Here is a 21,786-nt window from a genome sequence, read left to right as displayed (position 1 = left end):
AATGAAAAAGAGGTTATCTTGTTTATTACAAGTTTATTAATTTATAAAGAAATTTATTGTTAAATACATTACAAAAATGGACGCTTATGAACTTTTTCGAAAGCTCTCTACCGGTGTCAAGTTTGACAAGAAACGTTTTCAAAGTGATGCAGAAAGGTTTCAGGTACTCTTCAATGTAATAGCTACACAGTTAACCATAATTCAATCAAGTTTTCCATATGATCAACTTTTAACTTAACTTATATTATTGATATTTTTTACAATAGTTGGTCAAAAAACAATCTGAAAATGTTGTTAAAACTGAAAACAACAGTACCGAAGCATTGAATAATATGAACTATCCAATGATGCCAATGAAAAGAAAGCATGATGATATTGAAGAAGATACAAAAGATGCTGGTGAATTAATATTAGTTGATGGAATGTCTGTTCCTAAAAATGGAAATAAAGTTAAATCTAAGAAAAGTAAAGCACCTATAACAGAAGAGAAACAGTTGAAATTAGAACAGGAAAAGGTATGAATATTTAATTATCATAAATAAAACAATATAATTTTAAATAATTGCATTTATTTTAGATTAATCAATTTCGCAATCAACATCGCATAAACGTTACAGGTAGTAGAGTACCTGAACCTATTTCAGAATTTAGTGAATTATCAAAGAATTATGGTGTATCTGAGCAATTATTAAATAATGTTATAACTTGTGGATATGTACAACCAACACCAATTCAGATGCAAGCCATACCTGTTATGCTGCAGGTAAAGTAATTATTAGTGACAGAAATTTTTACATTAAGTAAAAGGTTTTGACTTCTTGCAATCAAAATTGAAACAGAGTAGGCAAGTATTAGCTTGTGCACCAACAGGATCTGGAAAAACAGCTGCATTTTTGTTACCCATAATTCATCACTTAGGTGGGCCACAGAAAAAGGGATTTAGAGCTGTTATACTATGTCCAACAAGAGAATTAGCAAAACAAACATATAGAGAATGTTTGCGTCTTAGTGAAGGTTATGATTTTAGAGTTCATATTATAAGTAAAATAAATCAAGCATTAACAGCTTATGGTCCCAAAAGTTCACAAAAATTTGGTAGGTATAAAATGTACAGTAGTATTATTTATGATGAACTTCTTTAATATTGTTATGATTTTATCCATTATAGATATATTAATAACTACACCAAGGAGAATAATATTTCTATTAAGTCAAGACCCACCAGCTATTTCTTTCAAGAAGTAATTGAAATTTGTCTTTATACCTTTCTAAGTATTTTCTAAGTATCTCAATGTCCATACAATTAAAATTGAATCAAATTTGTGTAGTGTTGAATGGCTAATTGTGGATGAAGCAGACAAACTTTTTGAAGATGGAACACGATGCTTTAGAGATCAGATGGAAACAATTTCAAAAGCATGCACAAATGAAAACTTACGTAGGGCAATGTTTAGTGCCACCAATACTCCTGTAGTAACAAAATGGTGTCGACATAACTTGAAAGGTCTTGTTACAATTACAGTTGGTCACAGGTTTATTTTGTTCTTTCTTATGATACATTACCATATATGTACTAATATGTATGTACTAATTTCATATTTATCATAGAAATGCTGCAACTGATTCAGTAGAACAAGAACTTTTATTTGTTGGAGAAGAAGGGGGAAAACTTGTAGCACTTAGAAATATTATTCAGAAGGTAATAATACATATATATTTTGAATATATTAACTATACTTGTCTAACAGAAATTTTTGTTGTTTAATAAAGGGAGTATTACCGCCTGTATTGGTGTTTGTACAGAGTAAAGAAAGAGCTCAAGAATTATTTAATGAATTGATATATGATGGAATTAATGTTGATGTTATTCATGCTGACAGAACACAGACACAGGTATTTTTATACAGGGACAATATATTTACAAATAAAATTATATTTGATCAAACTATTCTTTTCTTTTTTTCATTTCTCTTTCTAGCGAGACAATGTTGTTCGTTGTTTTAGAGAAGGAAAGATATGGGTATTGATCTGTACAGAATTAATGGCTAGAGGTATTGATTTTAAAGGTGTAAATCTTGTTATAAATTACGATTTTCCACCGTCAGTTATTTCTTACGTTCACAGAATTGGTATGTATTTCTAAAAAATTTAATAGAATGATAGGAATCAAGATTTCAAATATCGATTAATTCACATAGGTCGTACCGGTAGAGCGGGACATAAAGGAAAAGCAATCACGTTTTTCACTAAACAAGATACTGTAAATTTGAGAAGGTAGGTATCATGAAAGTATTGAATTAATTAGTAACTGTAGATAACTTATTTATATTAATCTTATAGTATAGCTGTTGTTATGCGACAATCTGGTTGTGATGTTCCTGATTATATGTTGGCTATGAAAAAACATAATAAAAAAGAAAAACGACAACTTGAACGTAGAGCCCCTACTAGAGAAAAAATATCTACCATACCAAAATTTAAACGAACGCATAACAAAGAAAAAACAGGGTAAAGTATTGTTATTATTAAAGCTTTTTTTTATAGTAACATAAAGATAATATTTTTATATTACAGAAAAGTTGATACAAAATCTCGTAAACCAAAGCAAAATGAATTAAAAAATAAAAAGAAAAAAATTAAGAAAAGTAATGGAGAGAAAGTAGAGGATAAAGAGAACTGAAAAAGCATGGGAAATTAGAAACAATGGAATTGTAATATATAACGAAACATTAAATATATAGCATATTTTATAATCATACAAGTGACAAAATAGTGATTGTTCTTAAAAAATAGAACATTTTTATTTAGTATATACACCAAATTTATATATATCATCCAATAAACACATCGTAAGTCATATGCTTCATATAAATTCGTATCTAAATATTTATAAAAAAAGATCTTGAAAAAGTCATTATAACATTTTATTAGTCTTCCAAATATATACATTTAACTGAGTTGTCGTCTAAATATACAAAATAGTACTATTCAACTATATGCAATGCATTTACTGTTTAAATATACATATCTGTTTGATTACAAATTTTCATGATATGTTTGTACGTATACGAATTTATGTACATGTATGAAAACATTTGAAAAAACATACGTATTTAATAAAATATAAAAATTCAAAAAATTCTTAATTTTATAAAAGTACTACCAAAATTTATTTTGGACAAAGTTAATAAATTATGTATCGCAAATTGAACATGGAAAACAAACGTATTAAGTCTCACATAACCAATCACAGGGTAATTTTGGCATTTTATTTGCTGGCCATGGAAGATATCCTGCTGTTTTAAAGATCCAGTAATCGTAAGATACTTTAGCTATCAGACTTATTAAAAGTACGACTTCCGTAGCAATTATATAATAAATATAATCTGTCCAATCACCCGGGTAAACACACATTTTTGAAGGTTCTAAATCGATAACCTTTTCCTTCACATTTTCGCACAGCACTTCATCTGAATCTAATATGCGAGTTTGTAACCATACCTGTTTTATAGTTTAAAATGTTAAGTATAATCATTCTAAATTTTTCGTAATATATACGTATACGTACATACCTTTAAATACTTAGCTGTATTACAATCACAGTGTAGTTCGTTTCCTCCTAATTTGACGAAACGGGAGCTAATAAAACTTTTGTCGTGAGTATTAGGGCTCAAAATGTATGTTGGAAGCTAAACGTTTATAAGATATTAATTATACAGTTTTTATCATTTACCACAATTTTCTCATTTGGTTTACTTACAGATTTAATTTTGTTGTATCGCAGACTAAGGAAAGCATAATTGTCTAAAAATTTTGAACCTTCCAGTTTATTTATTGATGATATATTATTGTAGTCTGCATAAAATTCTCGTATATCTTCGTAACATGGATTGGTACTGAGATCATCTAATGCAGTAATCTATAACAATAAATCATAATAGATATAAATGCACAAATTATAAAGTTATATTTTATTTTATAACATTATAAATTTTACGTACGTTATTGTATGATACATTCAGTGCTATAGTATTGCGAGGTAATTTCTCGGGTAATTCAGTGATTTGAATTCCGCTGCAATCTACATTCACCGCCAAAGTCGGTGGTTTACCTTCAACAATATCTAATCTTCTAAAATTACATTGACACTGCCAAGTATCTCCTTTAGGACATTCTGTTTGCAACTATGGATTTAAAAAATAATTGTTGTATGTTAAAGGCCGAACTGGTACATTAATTATATTGTTATATGAAAGCAAATATTATATACCAAAATATTACCAAACTTAGATATCGAACTTGTTTCAAAGGTACTTGTTCTGTAGTATTGAACCAATGCCAAGTCTTACTAGCTGAACATACAGTTTCATTTTCACGATTAAAATTTATTTGCTTTTCTCCTGTTTTATTAATGTATTGATAGATATCATGACACCAGAGTGTATTTGTTCCTACATATAAACAATGGAAACTTATGCTTTATATAATTTGTAAAATAATATCATTCAAATAGTAGCAATGCTATTAGATTTGCCTAAAATGTATTTACCTGAAATATCAAGCCAAAATTCACGACCATTCATTGTATTTAGAGCCGGTAAATGTGTAAGATTATTGTAAGATAAATCCAAAGTAGTAAGTTGAGCTAATCGAGTGAGAGAATTGTTTTCTACTTCAATAAGAGCATTATTTGAAAGATTTAAACATACCGTTGGTGTCATCATTCGGAATTGTCCTTTCACTCGATTAATTCTTCCATCAGTAATTGCAAGTGATTTTAATCTTCTCCATCGAACTTCACTTACATCAAATACATCTAGTGTTGCATTTCTTATATGTATATAAGATATATTTGATGGAAATCCTGTCGTAACAGAAATATTTTTTAGAAACATTTAAGTGTTATGTTATTAAATATCAATGTGGTGAAATAATTTTGTATAAACCTGCACAAGAAAGTTCAGATTCAAAATTTTGCATGTCCAAATTACAACAAAGTACTGCATTTCCTTCAGGATTATTGTGAACAAGAACAATCTTTTCACACAAACATCCAGTTGTTTTAACATTAGGACATTCACTAGGAGGCTTGTAGAAACACTGTTCTAAAAGACCTCCAGATATTCCAGTAATAGCAGTCGATGAAGATGTTTGTTGGTCTTCTTCCGTCCTTGCACTTGCTACCCCCGCATACAAGCACATCATTATGGCAAACCACTGCATCTATAAATTTTTTAACAATTTTAATCACATTGTTTACAAACATATAGTACTGTAAAAACAATAAAAATAAAGTAAAAAATATTTTTAAAATTAATTATAACTTTGATCATAGATATATCAAATAAAAACTTGTTTTCAAGAAATAAGATTTATTTCGAATTTGTTAGTCAAACTTCATACTTCATGCATTTTATTCAAATAAATGTATAAATAATATAACATATTGAAGAAATAAAGAAAACTTCAGTCATGTATATTTAACATAAATGATGTATAATATACTAAAAATTTAATACATATGAATGAATTATCAATACTAATAAGTAGATATTAAACACAATTATATGTAAACAATCGAAGAAACTTATAATCTACTATCAAATTTATTCTGTTACTTGCGGTACTAAAATTACAATAATTTGACACTCTTTTATTTGAATTACCTTCATCTCGTACAATTTTGCGATAGAATCAGCAAAAAATCCATCTATTAAAATACATTGCGAAAATATTTTGAAGCCAAATTGCTTTCTATTTGAAGCAGAATGATGTTATGTATACAATCGATAAAAATAATTCACGAACAACTATCACAACTGACAACAAACAGAAATTTGTTTTTTTGGACAACACATTGCGCACTCGCACTAAGAACGCGAGTAAATTAATTCGTTTAGTTGTCTCCGACACTTTGGGTCATACGGGTCGACCTATTAATGAATCAAAATTGGTTAGCTACTTGCAGAACGCGTCACTTATTACACTCGTTGGCCTCGTATAAACGATAAATCACTTCACGAACAGAATTAACGTCGAGTTTCTTTGCTGTTTTATCCTTTCGTGATTACATTTTTCTTATTTACAATCCCCAACTGAAATACGTGTAGCGTTAATTGTTGAAGTGAATCATTGAAATCAATTTACAGGAGTATTTCTGATTGAATGCAGCCCACAAATAAATTTTTTCAACAGCTTCAATTACTGCCTATCCTCAGAAAATGTTACTAATTCGGGTTCAGCTTCCAAATGATTGGAATTTAATTAAACATAACGCATTATGATAACACAAATAATAGTAAACAATTAATAACAATAAAAAACACAAAGTTCTTCATTTAAATCATTGGCATCCATTCAAACTCTGATCCCTAAGCTTCCTCCACTTCGTATCTCTTTTCCTTAAAAAGATTCTAATTTTTTTAAAAAGAAGATAGACTCTTGACAGACGAAGTATAAGATAGACTTTATCTTTTGTTTGTCACTTTGAAGATAACAGACAGAGAGTGGAAGAAGCTTGAAATTCTGCTGGATATGGTTCTTTAATATAGATTTTAGGATAATCAGTGGCATTTATTTTCATTAAAGTGAATAAAATTAAGAATGGGAACGATAATCGACAAAGTGTTTACAGAAATAGTATTTCAAATTCAATTGCAATACGTCACTTAGACAATTTATGAAGATGGCTGGTAATATTTTATTTTATACGCTCATTTTCTATCAAATATCTTTATATTTTACTGTCTAACTCATGTCGTATTAAAAAAATATAAATTAATGAATTCAATAAATATATTTACAATTTATAATCAGCTAATACGTGAACGTTGTCATTTAAACGCACTCAACAAAAAGTTCATTATCTAACTTGATTTTATATATCAACATACATAAAAACACAGTAGTTAAAAAAAGTTGCACTTATTTAATATGTACTGTAAACTAGGAAAGACAAGAAGTAAATGAGTAACTGCGGAAATTGAAAATGGAAAATAAAAATTCTTATTTTATGCGACGAATTAAAACGACGCCTGGTGAAATTTATTACAATTTTTTCGAACTCGGCTGTAAAATATCTCTTTAGCGAGTTAACTCTCTTTGTACCGAATAATTTTTGTATATACACATACTGCTGTTTGTCAGTGTTTTAAGATGGCGGACTTAAACGAGAAGTTGTTAGCAGAACTCCTCAAAAAACCTGGAAATAATGTATGTGCGGATTGTGGGGCAAAGAGTGAGTGGGTTTTTTGAGAAGTTTTAAGTATATTAATGTATTATAATATAAAAACCATTGAGAAGGTTTTATTTAATCATGTTTTAAAGTATTTAGTGATTGTATTTCAAACTTTGTTTTCGTAATTTTTGTCGTAATTAAGCGTAAAACAATTTAATTACATTCATAATACCGTAACAATAGAAATCAAAAGTTATCGTTTTCATTTAGCTTCATCTTATTGAGATTTATAGAAAGAATCATTTTATATAGTGTACTTATATTAAAATAATGTAACTAATTCAAAAAGCATTTTGTTTAGTTGGTAAATTGTTATATGAGATTTATGTGAATTATATCTACAATAGCTGAGTTCTTATCTGTTCTAAACAGTTTTAAATTTGTTGCATTTATAATGTGTTACGTGTAAATAAAGAAATGAAAGAATGATGATTATGTTTTAGTAACAAATCAACTTACATTGTATACAGTAATAAAGAAATTTCATATACCTTGTTTATATTACTTGTTATGTTTATTTACCTTTCTTGTATATTTTTATTAAATTTATTTGTGTGCGTGAACTATTTTCTAAGGCAATAATCATTGTATCTTTCATTTTACAAGTAATAACATTCATATTGTCTCATTTTTAATAGACATATTTATGTATGAATATTCTGCATATTTATGGTTTTACCAAATTATTCCAGATCCAGAATGGGCTTCGTATAACATAGGTATATTTGTGTGCACAAGATGTGCTGGTATACATAGGTCTATGGGTGCACACATCTCTAAAGTTAAACATTTAAAATTGGACAGATGGGAGGATTCACAAGTAAATAGAATTAGGGAAGTCGGTAATGTTGCAGCTAGACTGCATTATGAAGAACGTGTACCTCCATGTTACCGCAGACCAAGCCCAGATGCACCACAGTAGGTTATCTTGTATATGACTATAACACAAAATCAAAAAAAATTAAAACATATTTTAGAAGTTAAACTTTATGTAATTGACAGAGTATTGGTGGAGCAATGGATAAGAGCAAAATATGAAAGGGAAGAATTTTGTCATCCAGAAAGGCAAAATCATTACGTGTCAGGGTTTATGGAAGGATTTCTGATGAAACGTGGCAAGGAAGATTCACGTTATCATCCTCGAAAGTTTGTTCTTTGCGAAGCAGAAGACACTTTAAAGTATCATGTTAAGGAAAATAAGGTGTGTAATTATTAAATCTTATATATATGTATATATTTATTGTTACATTTCATTTACATATTTATTTATCATATTCCAAGGAACCCAAAGCTGTTCTTAGAATATCAGAATTAAATGTAGCATTTGCACCACCTAAAACTGGTAATCAAAATAGTCTACAAATATCGTTTATGAAGGACGGTACAACAAGACATATCTATGTATATCATGAAGACCCTGAAGTAATTACAAATTGGTATTTGGCAATAAGGTGTGCAAAGTTACACCGTTTACAAGTAGCATATCCGGGAGCAACCGAAGCTGAGTTACTCTCACAACTCACGCGAGATTTCCCCCGTGAAGGATTTTTATGGAAAACTGGTCCTAGACACACAGATGCCTACAAAAAAAGATGGTTCACGTTAGATGGACGAAAACTTATGTATCATGACGACCCTATGGTATGCGTACATACCTAAGAAATATTATACTTATGTTTTCCAAATGTTATATTGTATTTATTAAATGTATTTTGTGGAAATTCAAAGGATGCACATCCGAAGGGTGAAATTTTCTTGGGTCACAGTTCAGACGGTTTTGCAGTGAGAACAGGAGTTCCTCCTGGTGCAAAGGATCAAGGGTTTTCATTTACTCTTGAAACACCGGATAGAACTTACCTACTTTCTGCTCAAAGCGATGACGATAGAACGCAGTGGATGAATGTTATTCAAAAGGTGATAGATAAACCACTTACCCCACAGGATGCAACTGGTAAGTTTTATTATAGTAGAGAAAGGGGAATGATAATGTTTTTACGGTAATGTCCATTATAATTTACACTTTATAGTGGCAGCACGTCTTATAAGAAAACGCACAGCTAGTGGAACAATGAATATATTTTCTTCTACGAGGTAGGGCTGGATCCCTCTTAGGTGCCTTTCCTAATTATTAAAACTAAATACTATCTAGACGAACCAATTGATCTGTTATTAAGAGACTGTTGAGGAATTACATCGCACGACACGCATAGCGAAAAAATAATTTTTCATAATCGCACAATACCGTCGAATCCTATATACGTATTTATTCGTAAAAATACACGTTATATCTCATGCATATACATAGCATTATAAAAAATCTTTTAATAAAATATAAGGCAATTGTCAGTATTCTTGTACGATCATTGCCAATAAATTTAGAAACATAACATAAGCAAATAGTAATTCCAAATGAATCAAATATATCGAATTGTACTTTGATGGTACTTTGCGCATACGTGGTAAATCTGTGTACACATTTACACAAGACATAATATGAAATTAATATAAATCAAATATAACATGAAGTTAATACAATCTTTGACGATACATTTATCACGGACTGATTTTTGCTTACTGTCAAAACTGACAGTGTTACATGCTAAACAATGAACAATTTTTACTTAATTATCTAGATAATATTTATTTGCTTATAGTTGACAACTTATCAAATTCTACGGAATATGGAAGCATCTTGTTTAAAGTAAGTGTTGTGTAATGTAACGTGTAGGGAGTAGCAAACTTAAATTTTATGAACGTTGAAATTTCGTTTGATCTATTATTTCACAGTATTTTCCTTTTTTTTTAAATCATCATCGATTTACTTAGGTTTTTAAAATAAATATAACGCAGACAGCAACGATATTCTGTACGAAAATAATAAATTTCTATGGCCTATTAATCGCATTTTTTTGTGACCACAATATAATACATATAAATTAAATTACGTAATTGGTCTATCGCAATTTTTATATAGATAAATTCGTTACGGAATGTTTATAATCCTGCATCGCCTTTAATGTAAAGTGCGATTTTACTTACAAAATTTACATATTGATACAATGAGTCGATTCTTTCATAATATACATGAAAAAGACTGTATTAAATTATACGTATTCATACGTACGTACTATGCGAATGTAACTAATGGACGTCTAAAAATACTTTGATCGTTTAAAAGATAAAAGGTAATATTTTCAGTAATAGCAATTATATGCATATTGAAAATACGTTTCTACGGATAATAGTAAATTTGATTTTGACTATTTTGAAATATTGGTAAAAGCGAATTTACTGTGAAAATCCATTGAATTCGATTCAAATTTTAAAAACTATTTGTTATAATATCCATACTAAACTAAGAAATTGTAATCTTATTTTTGGCATATTAGCATGAAATTGACTCATGCAAGATTAATATAATATTCATTTAGCTACGTTTGATATGTCAATTGTTGTGCGGTGTTTTTCGATAGAAGTCTATCTTTCAATAAACGTGAATGTTCAACTTTTTCGAGAATAATTTAAGAGACTAATATTTCATCTGGTTGTTGTTATCGTGGTCGATCATTGGTGCGCTTTTCAAATAGCAAAGAATATTCACCCAGCAAAAGGCTGCCACACTGACGAAGGAAACTCGTAACGTTGCTGGTATCAATAGAAAGTTCAAAAACTGAACTGGCAACCAATACATACACGAGGTCTAAAAACAAAAATTTAATTTACATACAAATTTCTTGAACGTTAAACGAAGAAATTTAATATATTTTCTTGCCTTAAACGTTTGAAGAAATTTCGCTTTGCATTCGTTAAAAATATCCTGCTTGCCTTCCATTAAGCTCATACCTAAAAATGTTAAGAATAGTATAAAAGCAATAATATTCAAGTGTAGTAACAATACAAAGAACAAGAAATATACGAACTGATAAAAAATACTATAATCAACGGTGGAGTAAGAACAAATTGGTCGACGCAAAGCTTTGTAAGAACTATCTTCATTGCCGTGCCTTTGTAGAACGCGTCTAACCATTTGTACCTGAAAAGAAATAATATTGTAAAATTCAATTCGCTTTCAACTTTCAGTCATCGCGATATATTAACAAGGAAAAAATGTTTTTGGATGAACTGATTATGAAACGAATTTTTTCTATATTACTGATTGCAATTTGTAATCTTTAGCGACTCATACAGGCGAATTTTGCATCGATAAAAATGGCAAAGCAGAATAAGCTCACCGAAAGTGATAAGTTGAGAGAAGGCCAACGTGCCGATGAATGTACTTAATCGTGCAATCGTCATCCAGTAGATAGGTAGTTTATTTGATGTTGGTAACTATAATAGAAGGTGTCTAAGAGAGATCACCACCATCAAAATAGAGCAACGATCAGTTATTTATCGATAAGTAAATATATTGTATGTTATATATCCTTTGTTTTACTCGTATAATCGTGAAAATATTCTAACATTTCTATCTTACAAGTTTTCCTAAGTTTTAATATATATTATCAGTGATTATTTTTTTATGTGCTTTTTCAAGCATTTGAAACATATTAATATTGGCTAAAGATAACTTATTGTTCAATAATATTGCTATTATTTTATAATAATTTATAGTTTAGAGTGTTACTTTCAATTATTAGTCGATTCGTTGCAAAACGTATCGCATGTACATACATGTAAGCGTGCACGTAATATATAAATGTGCTTTGTAACATAAAAGCAGAATGTGATAAAGATTAAGTGAGAACTGATACAAAGCATTATAGAAAAAGGTATAAGTTGTCTTCCAAAATCTGATCACTCAATCTTGACTACATTAAGTTAATCCATTGTAATCTTGATTTGTGATGAGTGATCGTGGCATCATTCATCTTTCAAAACCATTAATAACGACAATGTCAATTTAAAATTAAAGTCATTTAAACTGTGATAATTTCATTGATACTTGAATAGTCATTTTATTATATGTATACCAATACTTCATTAGTTACTTACAATAACGTGTTTAAAATCCCATATTATATATGCAATATATATAGATTTCATGCAAAAAATATAATGAAAAAATACAATAGGCATGCGACTAACAATGTGCATCGATAAAATCGATCAAGTTTTCAAAAAACATTGATCATGTTTGGAAAGACGAATGATTGATAAACATTCACGATTGTTCAGGTTTGTGAAGACAACTATAATAAAGCGTGATACCATCCATGTAACACCGGTCCTGCAATGAAACAACCATAGATAGCATATCGCTTAAGTTGTGGCCAATTGTAATCTGTTAATTCCGCTGAGCTTTTTTCATCCAGTAAACCCAATGTTTCGTTAAATTTATTTGTCCAAACAAGTAGTGGTTTCTTGTTCTCGATCGTGTTCAATTCTACGTTATCTTCCGACACTGGCGGTAACGGAAACTATAATCGAAACAATTGACACTCAATTAGATCTGTTGAATCGCATATTTAAAAATCGCTGTATACATATTTGCCATACTAGTTAATTATATTATGTAATATATATTACTAAGAATAATAACAGTATAATGGAATAGAATATTTTTTCTAGTTATCTTTTCTCTTTTGGAATTATGACAAAAATTCTCCGCAGCGAGAAACGTTACCTTAAATATTCTGCTATATGTTTGTCGTGTAAATTCGGCACCAGTATAAAAAGAACCATAAATCATAGAATTGAAGAGTAACGGTCTTTTCTGGGCGGAATTTTTTAACTTTTGTAGAATTCTCAGGACAGACATAATTTTTCGCTAATCACAATCGTAATTTCTCACAACTTGCCGTTCACTTCGATTGTGTTTTATTATCTGAAAATTAATGCATTACATTAAACAAGTAGCAAAAGTTTTTGCTACGAATAAAACATATTTTTGATTATTTAAAAACTACGTTTCGTAAATGAAATTTATCTCTGTCGATCACTACGAATTCTATTTAATCTTTTGATGGTGATGTAACTTATTCAAATAATAGCGAACTGATTAGAAAGAATTTCAACTGTTTCAACACATATACAACGAACGAACATGTATATATAAGAATTTGTAAATTTGTACATATTATGATAAAGAATGATATGAAAGAATGAAGCAGGTATCGGAATAAACTAACTTCTATAAAATGTAAAAACGTGTATTTGATAAAATAAACGACACGAAAATTATACAATTTAAATAAGCTCGCTGCCCGAATTTCGATTTGGCTAGTATTGTGACAAATTTTAAATATACAGTTATTGTTATATTGGAAAAACTGCAATTACAGATATAAAACAAATAAATATACCAACCTGTGAAATGTTACTCTTGTGTAATTTCGATTACATCGAACTTAGTCTCGACTAGTTATCAACCGAAAAAAGGGGGTATAGCGAACAACGCTCTACTGGATATGCTTACATAGTACACGTGTTATCTACTATACCCACTTAGAATTAATCAAAACCAATCACGTCTCAGTTACATAAATTGCAAGTAATCTCGGTATAGAAAATTATTTGATTCAACAAAATAATATATACATATATGTACATAAATTAAATATTTGTAAATTTGTTAAATTTTACGAACAATAGTCCGTCGATTATTATTCGTTGTAAGCTTCATAAGTAATTGTATCAGTAACATTAGAATGTAGCCAATCCTTCCAACTTTGACTTACAATTTTCTCAAAAGTATACTCTTGGAAAACTTCACTTTTAGCTACCTATTTTTATAACATTACAGTCGATTATTATAAACTTTAATATTATTTATGCCGAGCGTAAATTGATGAAGAGGTTACCTCATGAAATTGCAATTTTTCAAACATTTTTATGCTCTTCTCGTTGTTGAACTTAATTTTTGCCATGTATTTAGTTACGTTCAATTTTTCGATTCCTGACATAAACAATCTATTTTACATATAAATAAAAAGAAATTTATAAATAAACAAAAGGAAAAAATAGCACTACGTGCATACCATAGAGTAACATTAAAATCGTTGCTTCCCAACCTCTCTTCTTTCCTCTACAAGTAACGTCTGCTATCATAATTTCAATTTCCGCGCAATTTAATTCATCTGACTGATTAAAAAATAAATTTGTATCTCCGATCATAGCTTCTAAAATTCATTAATGTCAATACGTAATTTAAGAAAACGACGTTCAACATAAATTTACATTTCATGTAAATACCTATTTCATTTGAAGACGTAGAAAAAATGCTTTTTTCCAAAATGATAAAAGTACATTCTAAAACAAATAAAAATATATAATAATTAAATTTTGTATTACACAAAAGTTTACTCACTGTCCTGATCTTGATGCCATCGCTTTTGCATTTCAAATTCTTCTTCTAACGTTAAAGCTTCAGAACCTGTAAAATATTGTAATTCTGCTGACTTCATCCATTCGTGATACCTGAAAATAAATTCAAAGAAAGATAAATACAAGTAAGTAATTAATAATATTGGTGAAATTTTGGTAGGTGATTGAAAACGCCATGGGATATTATTTAAAAATGGCGGATATTTTGTTAACGTGAAAATACGACGATAATCGATAAGTGAGAAACGATACTCGCTTTTTAACGTGTTTTTCTTTGTACGGTATTAAAATCACGTTTGTTCCAATAATTTTAATATGTTCGTTGTCTTTCATAGTTGAAAGATTTATCCCGAAACTATGGAGGAAACGAATCAACTGCAGGCTTTAAAGTTAAGAAGGTTACATTTGTCATTCTGCCATATTGGATGCAGGGTTTGCAACGATATGATCTAGGATTTTCAACAAGTAAATCCACTTTCTTTAACTTTTAATTCTTCATAATTTGGTCAGAAATTAATATCGAACGGTGACGAAATTAGAAGATGGCTTACAATTTTCCGGGTGTGCCAGCAGCGGCTATGGCACCAATGGGTATGCTTCAAATTCATAACCATTTTGTATTAACCTATTGTAGTTTACTTTATGTATTGAGTAATCATTTTCTCTTATTTATTCAAAGTTATGTCTATATTGCAGTAGTTTTGTATATATTTTTATATTTAATGCCGCATATTTTTAGGTATGGGACCAATGGGACCTCTTACTTCCATTGCTGGCCCTCAAAGTTTTATGGAATTGGCAGGAGGTCAAGGATTCCCTCCCTTACCTCCACCAATACCATTACCTGGAATGAATGATTCTCCTTTAGAATTTAGTACAAACAAAAATCAACCACCAGTAGCTAGAGAAACATCAGAAGATAATGTTGATAAAAGAGGAGATAAAAATGATGTTAGAAGAGAAAGAGAAAACAGAGACAATAGAGATAATCGGGATAATAGAAGGTTTCTCAATTTGTTTATTATTTATAACCATTGTTTATAAATTATGTTAGTATTATGCTCAAATGTATTTTTATTGAGGCAGATCTAGAAGCGAACGAAGTGATAGAAGAGAGAGAGATAGAGAAAGAAGAGAAGAAAGAAATGATAGGGATCGAAGAGAAGAACGAAGGCCAGAGGAAAGAAATAATATGAATTCCACGAGTAATAACAATGGACACAATAATAATTCAAATAATAATGAAATTCCATCATCATCAAATACTAGTAGTGCTCCAAATCTGGGTCCTCAAATGGAACAGGCAACAGGAGTTTGGGGAATGGGAGTTGGATATCCAGTAATGGGAATGGGTCCAATGGGGCCAATGGGACCAATGATGGGTGAAATGACACTTGGTCCACACATGGGACACACTCATAGCTATGGACCTATGGGTATGGGAATGATGTCTCATGATGGTAGCATGATAAGTGCACAGATATTAGGACCAGAACAAATAATGAATGATGCTGCTCAAATTATGAGCAGTGCATTACCTCCTCCACCAACAACACCTCAAGGAACCAAAGAAATAATACATTGTAAAAGTTGTACATTGTTCCCACCAAACCCAAATGCTCCACCTCCAACAACTAGAGAAAGGCCTCCAGGATGTAGAACAATATTTGTCGGAGGTAACTTCTTTTTGTTCCAACACTTTATATTATTGTAAAAAATTAAAATTATCATTATAATACTGATTGTATTTTTATAAATTTCATGCAGGTTTACCAGAAAATATCACAGAAACGATAATTCAAGAAATATTTGAACGATGCGGCGAAATAACTACTCTACGTCTTTCTAAAAAAAATTTTTGTCATATACGTTTTGTACTCGAAAATAGTGTCGACGCAGCTATATATTTATCCGGATACCGAGTTAGAATAGGATCAAGCGGTGATTCTGCAAACACTGGAAGACTCCACGTAGACTTTGCTCAGGTTTGTAATTTTGAAATGCAACGTTAATGAATATTAAATATATGTATACAAATGCAGGCTAGAGATGATCAGTATGAATGGGAATGTAGACAACGTCAACTACAAAGAGAGCAGCGTCACAGAGAAAGAGTCGAGAAAGAGAGACAAAGGGCACCGTCCAGTCCACCACCAGTGGTACATTACACGGATCACGAAGCATCCAACATTTGTGAAAAAATTAAACAAGACGATACATTCATGAAAGCGGTACAAGTGAGTAATACCACTAAAATTATATTTATACTTTTTTGTATGAAATATGAAATTTTTTAAAATACGTTAGGTTGTCGTCACGTGGCTCGAGCGTGGAGATTGCACCAAACGCAATGCCAATACCTTTTACTCGATGATACAATCAACCAATTCTCATGTTCGGCGATTGCTCACGGAGAAAGTCGCATACGAAGAGGAGCTGCAGAAAGCGAAGGAACTAATGAAAGGCAGAATGCAAGGACTTCTAATACAATGTACGTTCATATATCGCATATATGTATGTATATATATACTCATATATATATATACATATACATATACCTTTTACATATAGCTCTGTACTATTGTACATTTTTTGTGTACACAAGAGCAAATCTACATACATATTGCTTTATCTGGTAAGTTTTTTTTTTGCCATAAAGTGAGGATGCCACAATCCTTTGGGTATTTGTTATGACAAATGTAATTACGACAGAATTGAACGTGTCTTACGATAGCAAAAAATTTGTTTCATTGTACATCTAATTCTTAAAATAAGGATACCGTAATAAATGCAGAATTTATCATTCTAATAGTCACAAAGGTATGTTGCTTTTCATATTAAATGTTCTGGTACTTGAAGATGAATACACAAAATTGATTTAAATTTCTAAGGCTAAAAGTTACGTAGTTGACTGTTTAAATTGTTTCGAATTTTAATGGATATTCTTGATACAGTTAATCGTGATAAGTTCGTTGAAAAATTTCATCCTCATTGAGATTCAACATCAGGTGTATCGTAAGAAATTTATTATGTAACGAGTGTATTGTGGTCAATGCACGATCAGGACAAGTCGGTAGAGGGATCAAAGACAGTAGGAGAAAATATAAGGTGGGTGAAGAAATCCTGACTTTCGATTCTAAGCTCTAATGATTGAACAAAAGAGCACAAATATCACAAAAATTCATTTTATAGAGACATAGTGTATCTAAGACTTGCATGCTTGCAATGCTAAGGATTAAGGGTGATGGGCTAAATACTTGTTGCAGAGATGACATTACGCTACGATTCCCCATGTAACCAGTTAATTTATCAATTAATAAGACTATACAAGAATGTAAACATTCTAAATTGCTTAATGCATTTTTCTTTTCTTTTCCTGTGTTTTGTTTTCTTTTCAAATGGAATCATAACGTAAGATCATCTTTAACGTTGGAAGCCTCTACATGTTGTAAGTTATTAAGGAACTGGTGCACATTTTCCAAAAGAAAATGAGCATTAATCATGATATATTGAAAAGACCGATTGGCAGCCGAATTACAAGGCCTTGACAGGATCCTCAGTACGGTGAAAGCAGTTTATGAAATCATTACACGTTCGGATAAGTAATTTCATGATAAGGTTGCTTAGCACGATTCATAGAGGATTTGTATAAGATTTAATCGAATAGCAATAGGGATAATTTTCAAATATGCGAAGGAAACGTTCGAATCTGAATGATACAGGAAACAAGGATACTTGGTAACAACAATATTGAGAATATTGCGAAGAATATGTTGTAAAGTGTATAGATAACTAAAACGAGAGTAACATGTTAGATCAAAACGAACGTAGAGTTTAAAGCAGGGTATACAACAGACGATTTGTTGTGTTTTTGTATGCAACATGCGACCATGTCATCAACAGTCAGTCAGATTGAACGCGTCTTTACTGCGGCCAGCCACAAGAAGGTCTGGGATCACTTCACAAAGGCTCAACGGAAGAATATCGAAATGTGGAAGAAACAATCCTCGGTATGTATTCGCATTTCCACGTCAGTAGTGTGTTCAGTACGTTACTTTTTTTATGATTAGACAACAGTAATCAACAACAAAGTCTTACGAGTCTCAAAGAGCTTCTTTACGCGATTCCACATTCATTTGCAAAAACTTTTTTTCAAAAGGAAGGTAAGTCAATCAAAAACTACGGACGATTTCCGAGTCTGGTCGTTGAATTTTTTCTGTATGATCGGTGTTTAAACTTTGGAAATATTGGAACACGAAAGGTAAAGAACAATTATGTTAGTTTAAATTGGACAGATACCGCTGACAGGAACAAAACAGGTAATAAGAAATTAAACAGCTTGTAAGATAAATTATATTGTTCGGTCTTACAAACCAGATTTATCATTCTACAACACGTATGGAAACTGTAAACCAAACGATTTAAGGGACAAAGGATTATTTTATATTATTCGGCGTAAAAGTATTTAAAAATATGTATATATACACACACGTTTTTTCTTTAATTTTCCTTAGGTAAGCAGGTCATTTTTTAAAGATATTTTTGAAAATTAATCAACAATTTTTTCAAACATAATGAAATACCCATTGTGAAGAATAAATTATACAAGAGATATTGTACTGAAAAAATGACTGTTGAGGTCAAATTGAAAGTAAAATTTTCTACTAATTACGATACTCGTATTGGCATTAAAAGACACATATGTACATACATATGCGTATATATAGCATGTTCTTTTTGGTGTTGTTTTTATCATAAAACTTGAATCAATATTAATTTGGTGATGATTTTTTAATGACGACAGGAAATTAAAGCAGTTCAATTGGAAGAAACGTTAATGGAAGGTGAAGGGGAAATGGAAGTCTCCGATTCGGAAGAGGAACCTCAACGCAAGAAAGCACGCAATCAGTCGGATGGACACGACGACTCTGAAAGGCTGCAAGCTTTGAAAGAAGAAAATGACAGTCTTCGATGTCAATTGGAGGCATACAAAAATGAAGTATGCATCAATTTAGTATCAATGTATTATAATGTATTACAATGTATTAAATTTGTCTACAAATTACTAAAGAAAAACTTATGCTTTATAGGTGGATTTGCTTAAATCTGAGACGAAGAGCGAGATAGATGGAAAAGATAAACAAATGAAGATGTTACAGCAAACTCTAAAAGGCATGCAAGAGCAGCTGATGCAGTCAAGAAAACAGCAAGCACAGGATGACCAGAAAATCAAGGATTTAACTGTAAAACTAAATGCTACGAAAAAGGAAGAGCCTAGAGAGAGCGAAATAATCACATTGGATAAGGATGATGATATAAATGAAGAACCTCGAACTCCTAAACAATTAGTCTTAACATCTAGTTTTGTTCAAATTACTCAAAAGGATGCCAAACTTATAGGTGAAAATGATTTCCAGTTATTTAGGTATTATATTTTTGTCAGCTTTATATGCAATGTTATTTTTGTCGTTTCAGGGTTAATAGCAACCTTTTTACATATCCACCCATTTGGCGCAAGTGTAGATTATCTATGGTCGTACTTACAAAAGCTGGAACCTGGTATCAAACCGAACGAAGTAGAAGCTCTGATGCAACGATTTCCACAAGTCTTTAAACAAGACTTATTTGGAATTGGAGCAAATATGGAAAGGCGTTGGCAATTTTCAGGCTTTAATGTTTATCGCAGTCATTAATCGGTGTAATAATTAAGTTGAAAGGAAAAGAGAAAAATGTCTAACAGAAAATCTGTTAAAGAATTTTACAATATTATTGTGTCGCGGCATTTAGTGTCGCGTAAACTTTTATTGTGATACTTACGATTCTGGGGCAAAACTTTTATTTCATAACGTCGTTATGAAGCGAAACATTTGTAAATAAAATCGATAAATTGCAAAGACTTTGAAAAGGGTGACGTATTTTTGTTGGTTTCAAAGAAAACTGGTCAGATACGTTGTGAACGACTTTCTAACACTTTTTCTTCTGAATGAGATTTCAATTTATTTATATAAATGTCTTTATAGATTATAAAAATATCGTGAAATTTATCACATATCTCAGAAGTTAGTGAAGTAAACTTATACACGATATGTTTTCTTTACATGTATATATTTGTATTTTGTGTGATCAATGCAGATAAAGAGGTGTACTCGAGCCTTCTACAACTAATTCTTTTTAACTGTTCTAATCATGTGTAAATTCCAGACAGTTTTTTTCAGTTTTGATTCCAGTTTGATAAAAACTTTGAAACGTTATTTATATATAAGGTTTTACAAATATGTCTAATATGCAGTTTTAGATAAACTATACTGAAAGCCAAAGAGGATAAAAAACATTAGTATTTCATAGTCATTTTGATTTATAAGATACGTATGTTTATTTTCCCGCAAATAAACGGTATTTGTATATATTTGCATAAAATTCATCGTCAGAAAAGTATTAACAAAAATATATTATTGGCACCAAGTAAATATTTAAAATATCGCAATGACACATTTTATACATCGCAATAATTGAATTTACAAAAACATCTGCAATTTGATTTGTGATATCGTGGATTTTAATTATCTGATAAAGCATTTGTTATTTAATGATATTGTATAGATTATACAATTATATTTCCGGCATGCTCTTGAGATTATTAAATACGGTAGACTTATGACAAAAGGAAAAACAGAAATAAAGGAAAAATGATTTTCCTTTTTTTCGCTATATTTTAGTCAATTTGATCATTAATATTAGTGATTATTCTGCAAATCTGAATTTGGACAATGATTTAGATGTATATACATACGTATAAACGACTTTTCGAAGAAAATAAGACAATTATTTCATATGTTCCCGCTTTATTAAATTGAATAACGCTTTCGGCAATATGCGCGCGCCAATGCGCAAACATGTTGATTCAGCTCAACTGAATTCAAGTGATTTCCCAATATTTATATTGCCTTATTTTGTGCTTCATCGGTTATAAATTCAATGGACAGCATATACAAATAGGGTAAAGAAAGGATGTAAGGAATTACAAAATAAAAAAATCGCTAAGTATACATGCTCGACGCTGAAAACGTCGTAAAAACGCTTGCGCAGAACACAATCACAGTCGATATACGGAGAACGAACGATAACTCGCTACTCTTTCGATGAATCGAAAACTTATATTTACATACGTATACATTGTTACAAATAAATCTAACATTTGTTAGGTTATATGATATACTCGAATGTGT

The 21,786-nt window shown here is 30.5% G+C and overlaps 5 protein-coding genes across 15 annotated transcripts; 3 read left to right on the top strand and 2 right to left on the bottom strand.

Annotated features, from left to right (window-relative positions):
- The first annotated feature begins 21 nt into the window (after window positions 1–21).
- On the top strand, window positions 22–4,185 carry ais (DExD-box helicase 52). 2 transcript variants are annotated; one of them, XM_003703067.3, is made up of 13 exons: window positions 22–163; window positions 267–515; window positions 578–763; window positions 840–1,095; window positions 1,169–1,241; window positions 1,329–1,532; window positions 1,609–1,699; window positions 1,771–1,893; window positions 1,979–2,129; window positions 2,199–2,274; window positions 2,341–2,508; window positions 2,575–2,849; window positions 3,763–4,185. In XM_003703067.3, exons 1-12 carry the CDS (start codon window positions 77–79, stop codon window positions 2,678–2,680), a joined length of 1,770 nt encoding a protein of 589 aa, XP_003703115.1. In that variant the 5' UTR covers window positions 22–76; the 3' UTR covers window positions 2,681–2,849; window positions 3,763–4,185. The 2 variants fall into 2 exon arrangements, with proteins under 2 accessions (XP_003703115.1, XP_076385530.1); XM_076529415.1 differs by having other exon boundaries at window positions 43–175.
- On the bottom strand, window positions 2,903–6,952 carry hfw (leucine-rich repeat domain-containing protein hfw). 3 transcript variants are annotated; one of them, XM_012284802.2, is made up of 9 exons: window positions 6,804–6,952; window positions 5,667–5,710; window positions 4,947–5,223; window positions 4,550–4,864; window positions 4,282–4,451; window positions 4,002–4,184; window positions 3,761–3,919; window positions 3,573–3,689; window positions 2,903–3,501 (listed from the first exon to the last, which is right to left on the bottom strand). In XM_012284802.2, the coding sequence occupies exons 2-9, from the start codon at window positions 5,670–5,672 to the stop codon at window positions 3,229–3,231; spliced, it is 1,500 nt and encodes a 499-aa protein (XP_012140192.1). In that variant the 5' UTR covers window positions 5,673–5,710; window positions 6,804–6,952; the 3' UTR covers window positions 2,903–3,228. The 3 variants fall into 3 exon arrangements, with proteins under 3 accessions (XP_012140192.1, XP_003703075.1, XP_076385531.1); XM_003703027.3 differs by lacking the exon at window positions 6,804–6,952 and having other exon boundaries at window positions 5,667–5,808; XM_076529416.1 differs by lacking the exons at window positions 4,282–4,451; window positions 6,804–6,952 and having other exon boundaries at window positions 4,710–4,864; window positions 5,667–6,326.
- Window positions 6,507–9,586, top strand: LOC143263927 (arf-GAP with dual PH domain-containing protein 1). 2 transcript variants are annotated; one of them, XM_076529425.1, is made up of 6 exons: window positions 6,507–6,692; window positions 7,930–8,155; window positions 8,240–8,438; window positions 8,519–8,878; window positions 8,966–9,188; window positions 9,265–9,586. In XM_076529425.1, the coding sequence occupies exons 1-6, from the start codon at window positions 6,680–6,682 to the stop codon at window positions 9,330–9,332; spliced, it is 1,089 nt and encodes a 362-aa protein (XP_076385540.1). In that variant the 5' UTR covers window positions 6,507–6,679; the 3' UTR covers window positions 9,333–9,586. The 2 variants fall into 2 exon arrangements, with proteins under 2 accessions (XP_076385540.1, XP_076385538.1); XM_076529423.1 differs by lacking the exon at window positions 6,507–6,692 and adding an exon at window positions 7,154–7,237.
- Window positions 9,487–14,956, bottom strand: LOC100875599 (N-acetyltransferase 9-like protein). 6 transcript variants are annotated; one of them, XM_076529430.1, is made up of 7 exons: window positions 14,544–14,609; window positions 14,429–14,485; window positions 12,861–13,061; window positions 12,446–12,654; window positions 11,158–11,270; window positions 11,010–11,080; window positions 9,487–10,937 (listed from the first exon to the last, which is right to left on the bottom strand). In XM_076529430.1, the coding sequence occupies exons 3-7, from the start codon at window positions 12,993–12,995 to the stop codon at window positions 10,767–10,769; spliced, it is 699 nt and encodes a 232-aa protein (XP_076385545.1). In that variant the 5' UTR covers window positions 12,996–13,061; window positions 14,429–14,485; window positions 14,544–14,609; the 3' UTR covers window positions 9,487–10,766. The 6 variants fall into 6 exon arrangements, with proteins under 6 accessions (XP_076385545.1, XP_012140195.1, XP_012140197.1 ...); XM_012284805.2 differs by lacking the exon at window positions 14,429–14,485 and having other exon boundaries at window positions 14,544–14,653; XM_012284807.2 differs by lacking the exons at window positions 14,429–14,485; window positions 14,544–14,609 and adding an exon at window positions 14,215–14,354.
- Window positions 14,957–15,014: 58 nt separating this feature from the next.
- LOC100875485 (ecto-NOX disulfide-thiol exchanger 2) lies at window positions 15,015–21,775 on the top strand. 2 transcript variants are annotated; one of them, XM_076529408.1, is made up of 10 exons: window positions 15,015–15,151; window positions 15,300–15,564; window positions 15,647–16,236; window positions 16,328–16,545; window positions 16,603–16,797; window positions 16,868–17,051; window positions 18,464–18,570; window positions 19,365–19,559; window positions 19,651–19,960; window positions 20,036–20,456. In XM_076529408.1, exons 1-10 carry the CDS (start codon window positions 15,103–15,105, stop codon window positions 20,251–20,253), a joined length of 2,331 nt encoding a protein of 776 aa, XP_076385523.1. In that variant the 5' UTR covers window positions 15,015–15,102; the 3' UTR covers window positions 20,254–20,456. The 2 variants fall into 2 exon arrangements, with proteins under 2 accessions (XP_076385523.1, XP_076385521.1); XM_076529406.1 differs by having other exon boundaries at window positions 19,651–21,775.
- The last annotated feature ends 11 nt before the right edge of the window (window positions 21,776–21,786 follow it).

Source organism: Megachile rotundata, chromosome 3 (assembly GCF_050947335.1).
Source record: "Megachile rotundata isolate GNS110a chromosome 3, iyMegRotu1, whole genome shotgun sequence".
Classification (NCBI taxonomy): Eukaryota; Metazoa; Arthropoda; class Insecta; order Hymenoptera; family Megachilidae; genus Megachile; species Megachile rotundata.
Note: the sequence above shows the minus strand (reverse complement) of the source record. Positions and strands in the feature narration are given on the sequence as shown.

Coding starts and splice junctions, on each gene's coding strand:
- ais (XM_076529415.1), top strand. CDS start 77: ATGGACGCTTATGAACTTTTTCGAAAGCTCTCTACCGGTGTCAAGTTT. Junction 764..839: donor CCATACCTGTTATGCTGCAG/GTAAAGTAATTA, acceptor AAATTGAAACAG/AGTAGGCAAGTATTAGCTTG. Junction 2,130..2,198: donor TTCTTACGTTCACAGAATTG/GTATGTATTTCT, acceptor TAATTCACATAG/GTCGTACCGGTAGAGCGGGA.
- hfw (XM_012284802.2), bottom strand. Junction 4,185..4,281: donor AAGTTCGATATCTAAGTTTG/GTAATATTTTGG, acceptor TTAAATCCATAG/TTGCAAACAGAATGTCCTAA. Junction 3,690..3,760: donor GATACAACAAAATTAAATCT/GTAAGTAAACCA, acceptor ATAAACGTTTAG/CTTCCAACATACATTTTGAG.
- LOC143263927 (XM_076529423.1), top strand. CDS start 7,156: ATGGCGGACTTAAACGAGAAGTTGTTAGCAGAACTCCTCAAAAAACCT. Junction 8,439..8,518: donor ATCATGTTAAGGAAAATAAG/GTGTGTAATTAT, acceptor TCATATTCCAAG/GAACCCAAAGCTGTTCTTAG. Junction 9,189..9,264: donor TACCCCACAGGATGCAACTG/GTAAGTTTTATT, acceptor TACACTTTATAG/TGGCAGCACGTCTTATAAGA.
- LOC100875599 (XM_012284805.2), bottom strand. CDS start 12,995: ATGTCTGTCCTGAGAATTCTACAAAAGTTAAAAAATTCCGCCCAGAAA. Junction 12,655..12,860: donor CATATAGCAGAATATTTAAG/GTAACGTTTCTC, acceptor TTTCGATTATAG/TTTCCGTTACCGCCAGTGTC. Junction 10,938..11,009: donor AATTTCTTCAAACGTTTAAG/GCAAGAAAATAT, acceptor TTTTGTTTTTAG/ACCTCGTGTATGTATTGGTT.
- LOC100875485 (XM_076529406.1), top strand. CDS start 15,103: ATGGCTTACAATTTTCCGGGTGTGCCAGCAGCGGCTATGGCACCAATG. Junction 16,237..16,327: donor TAGAACAATATTTGTCGGAG/GTAACTTCTTTT, acceptor AATTTCATGCAG/GTTTACCAGAAAATATCACA. Junction 19,560..19,650: donor TGGAGGCATACAAAAATGAA/GTATGCATCAAT, acceptor TATGCTTTATAG/GTGGATTTGCTTAAATCTGA.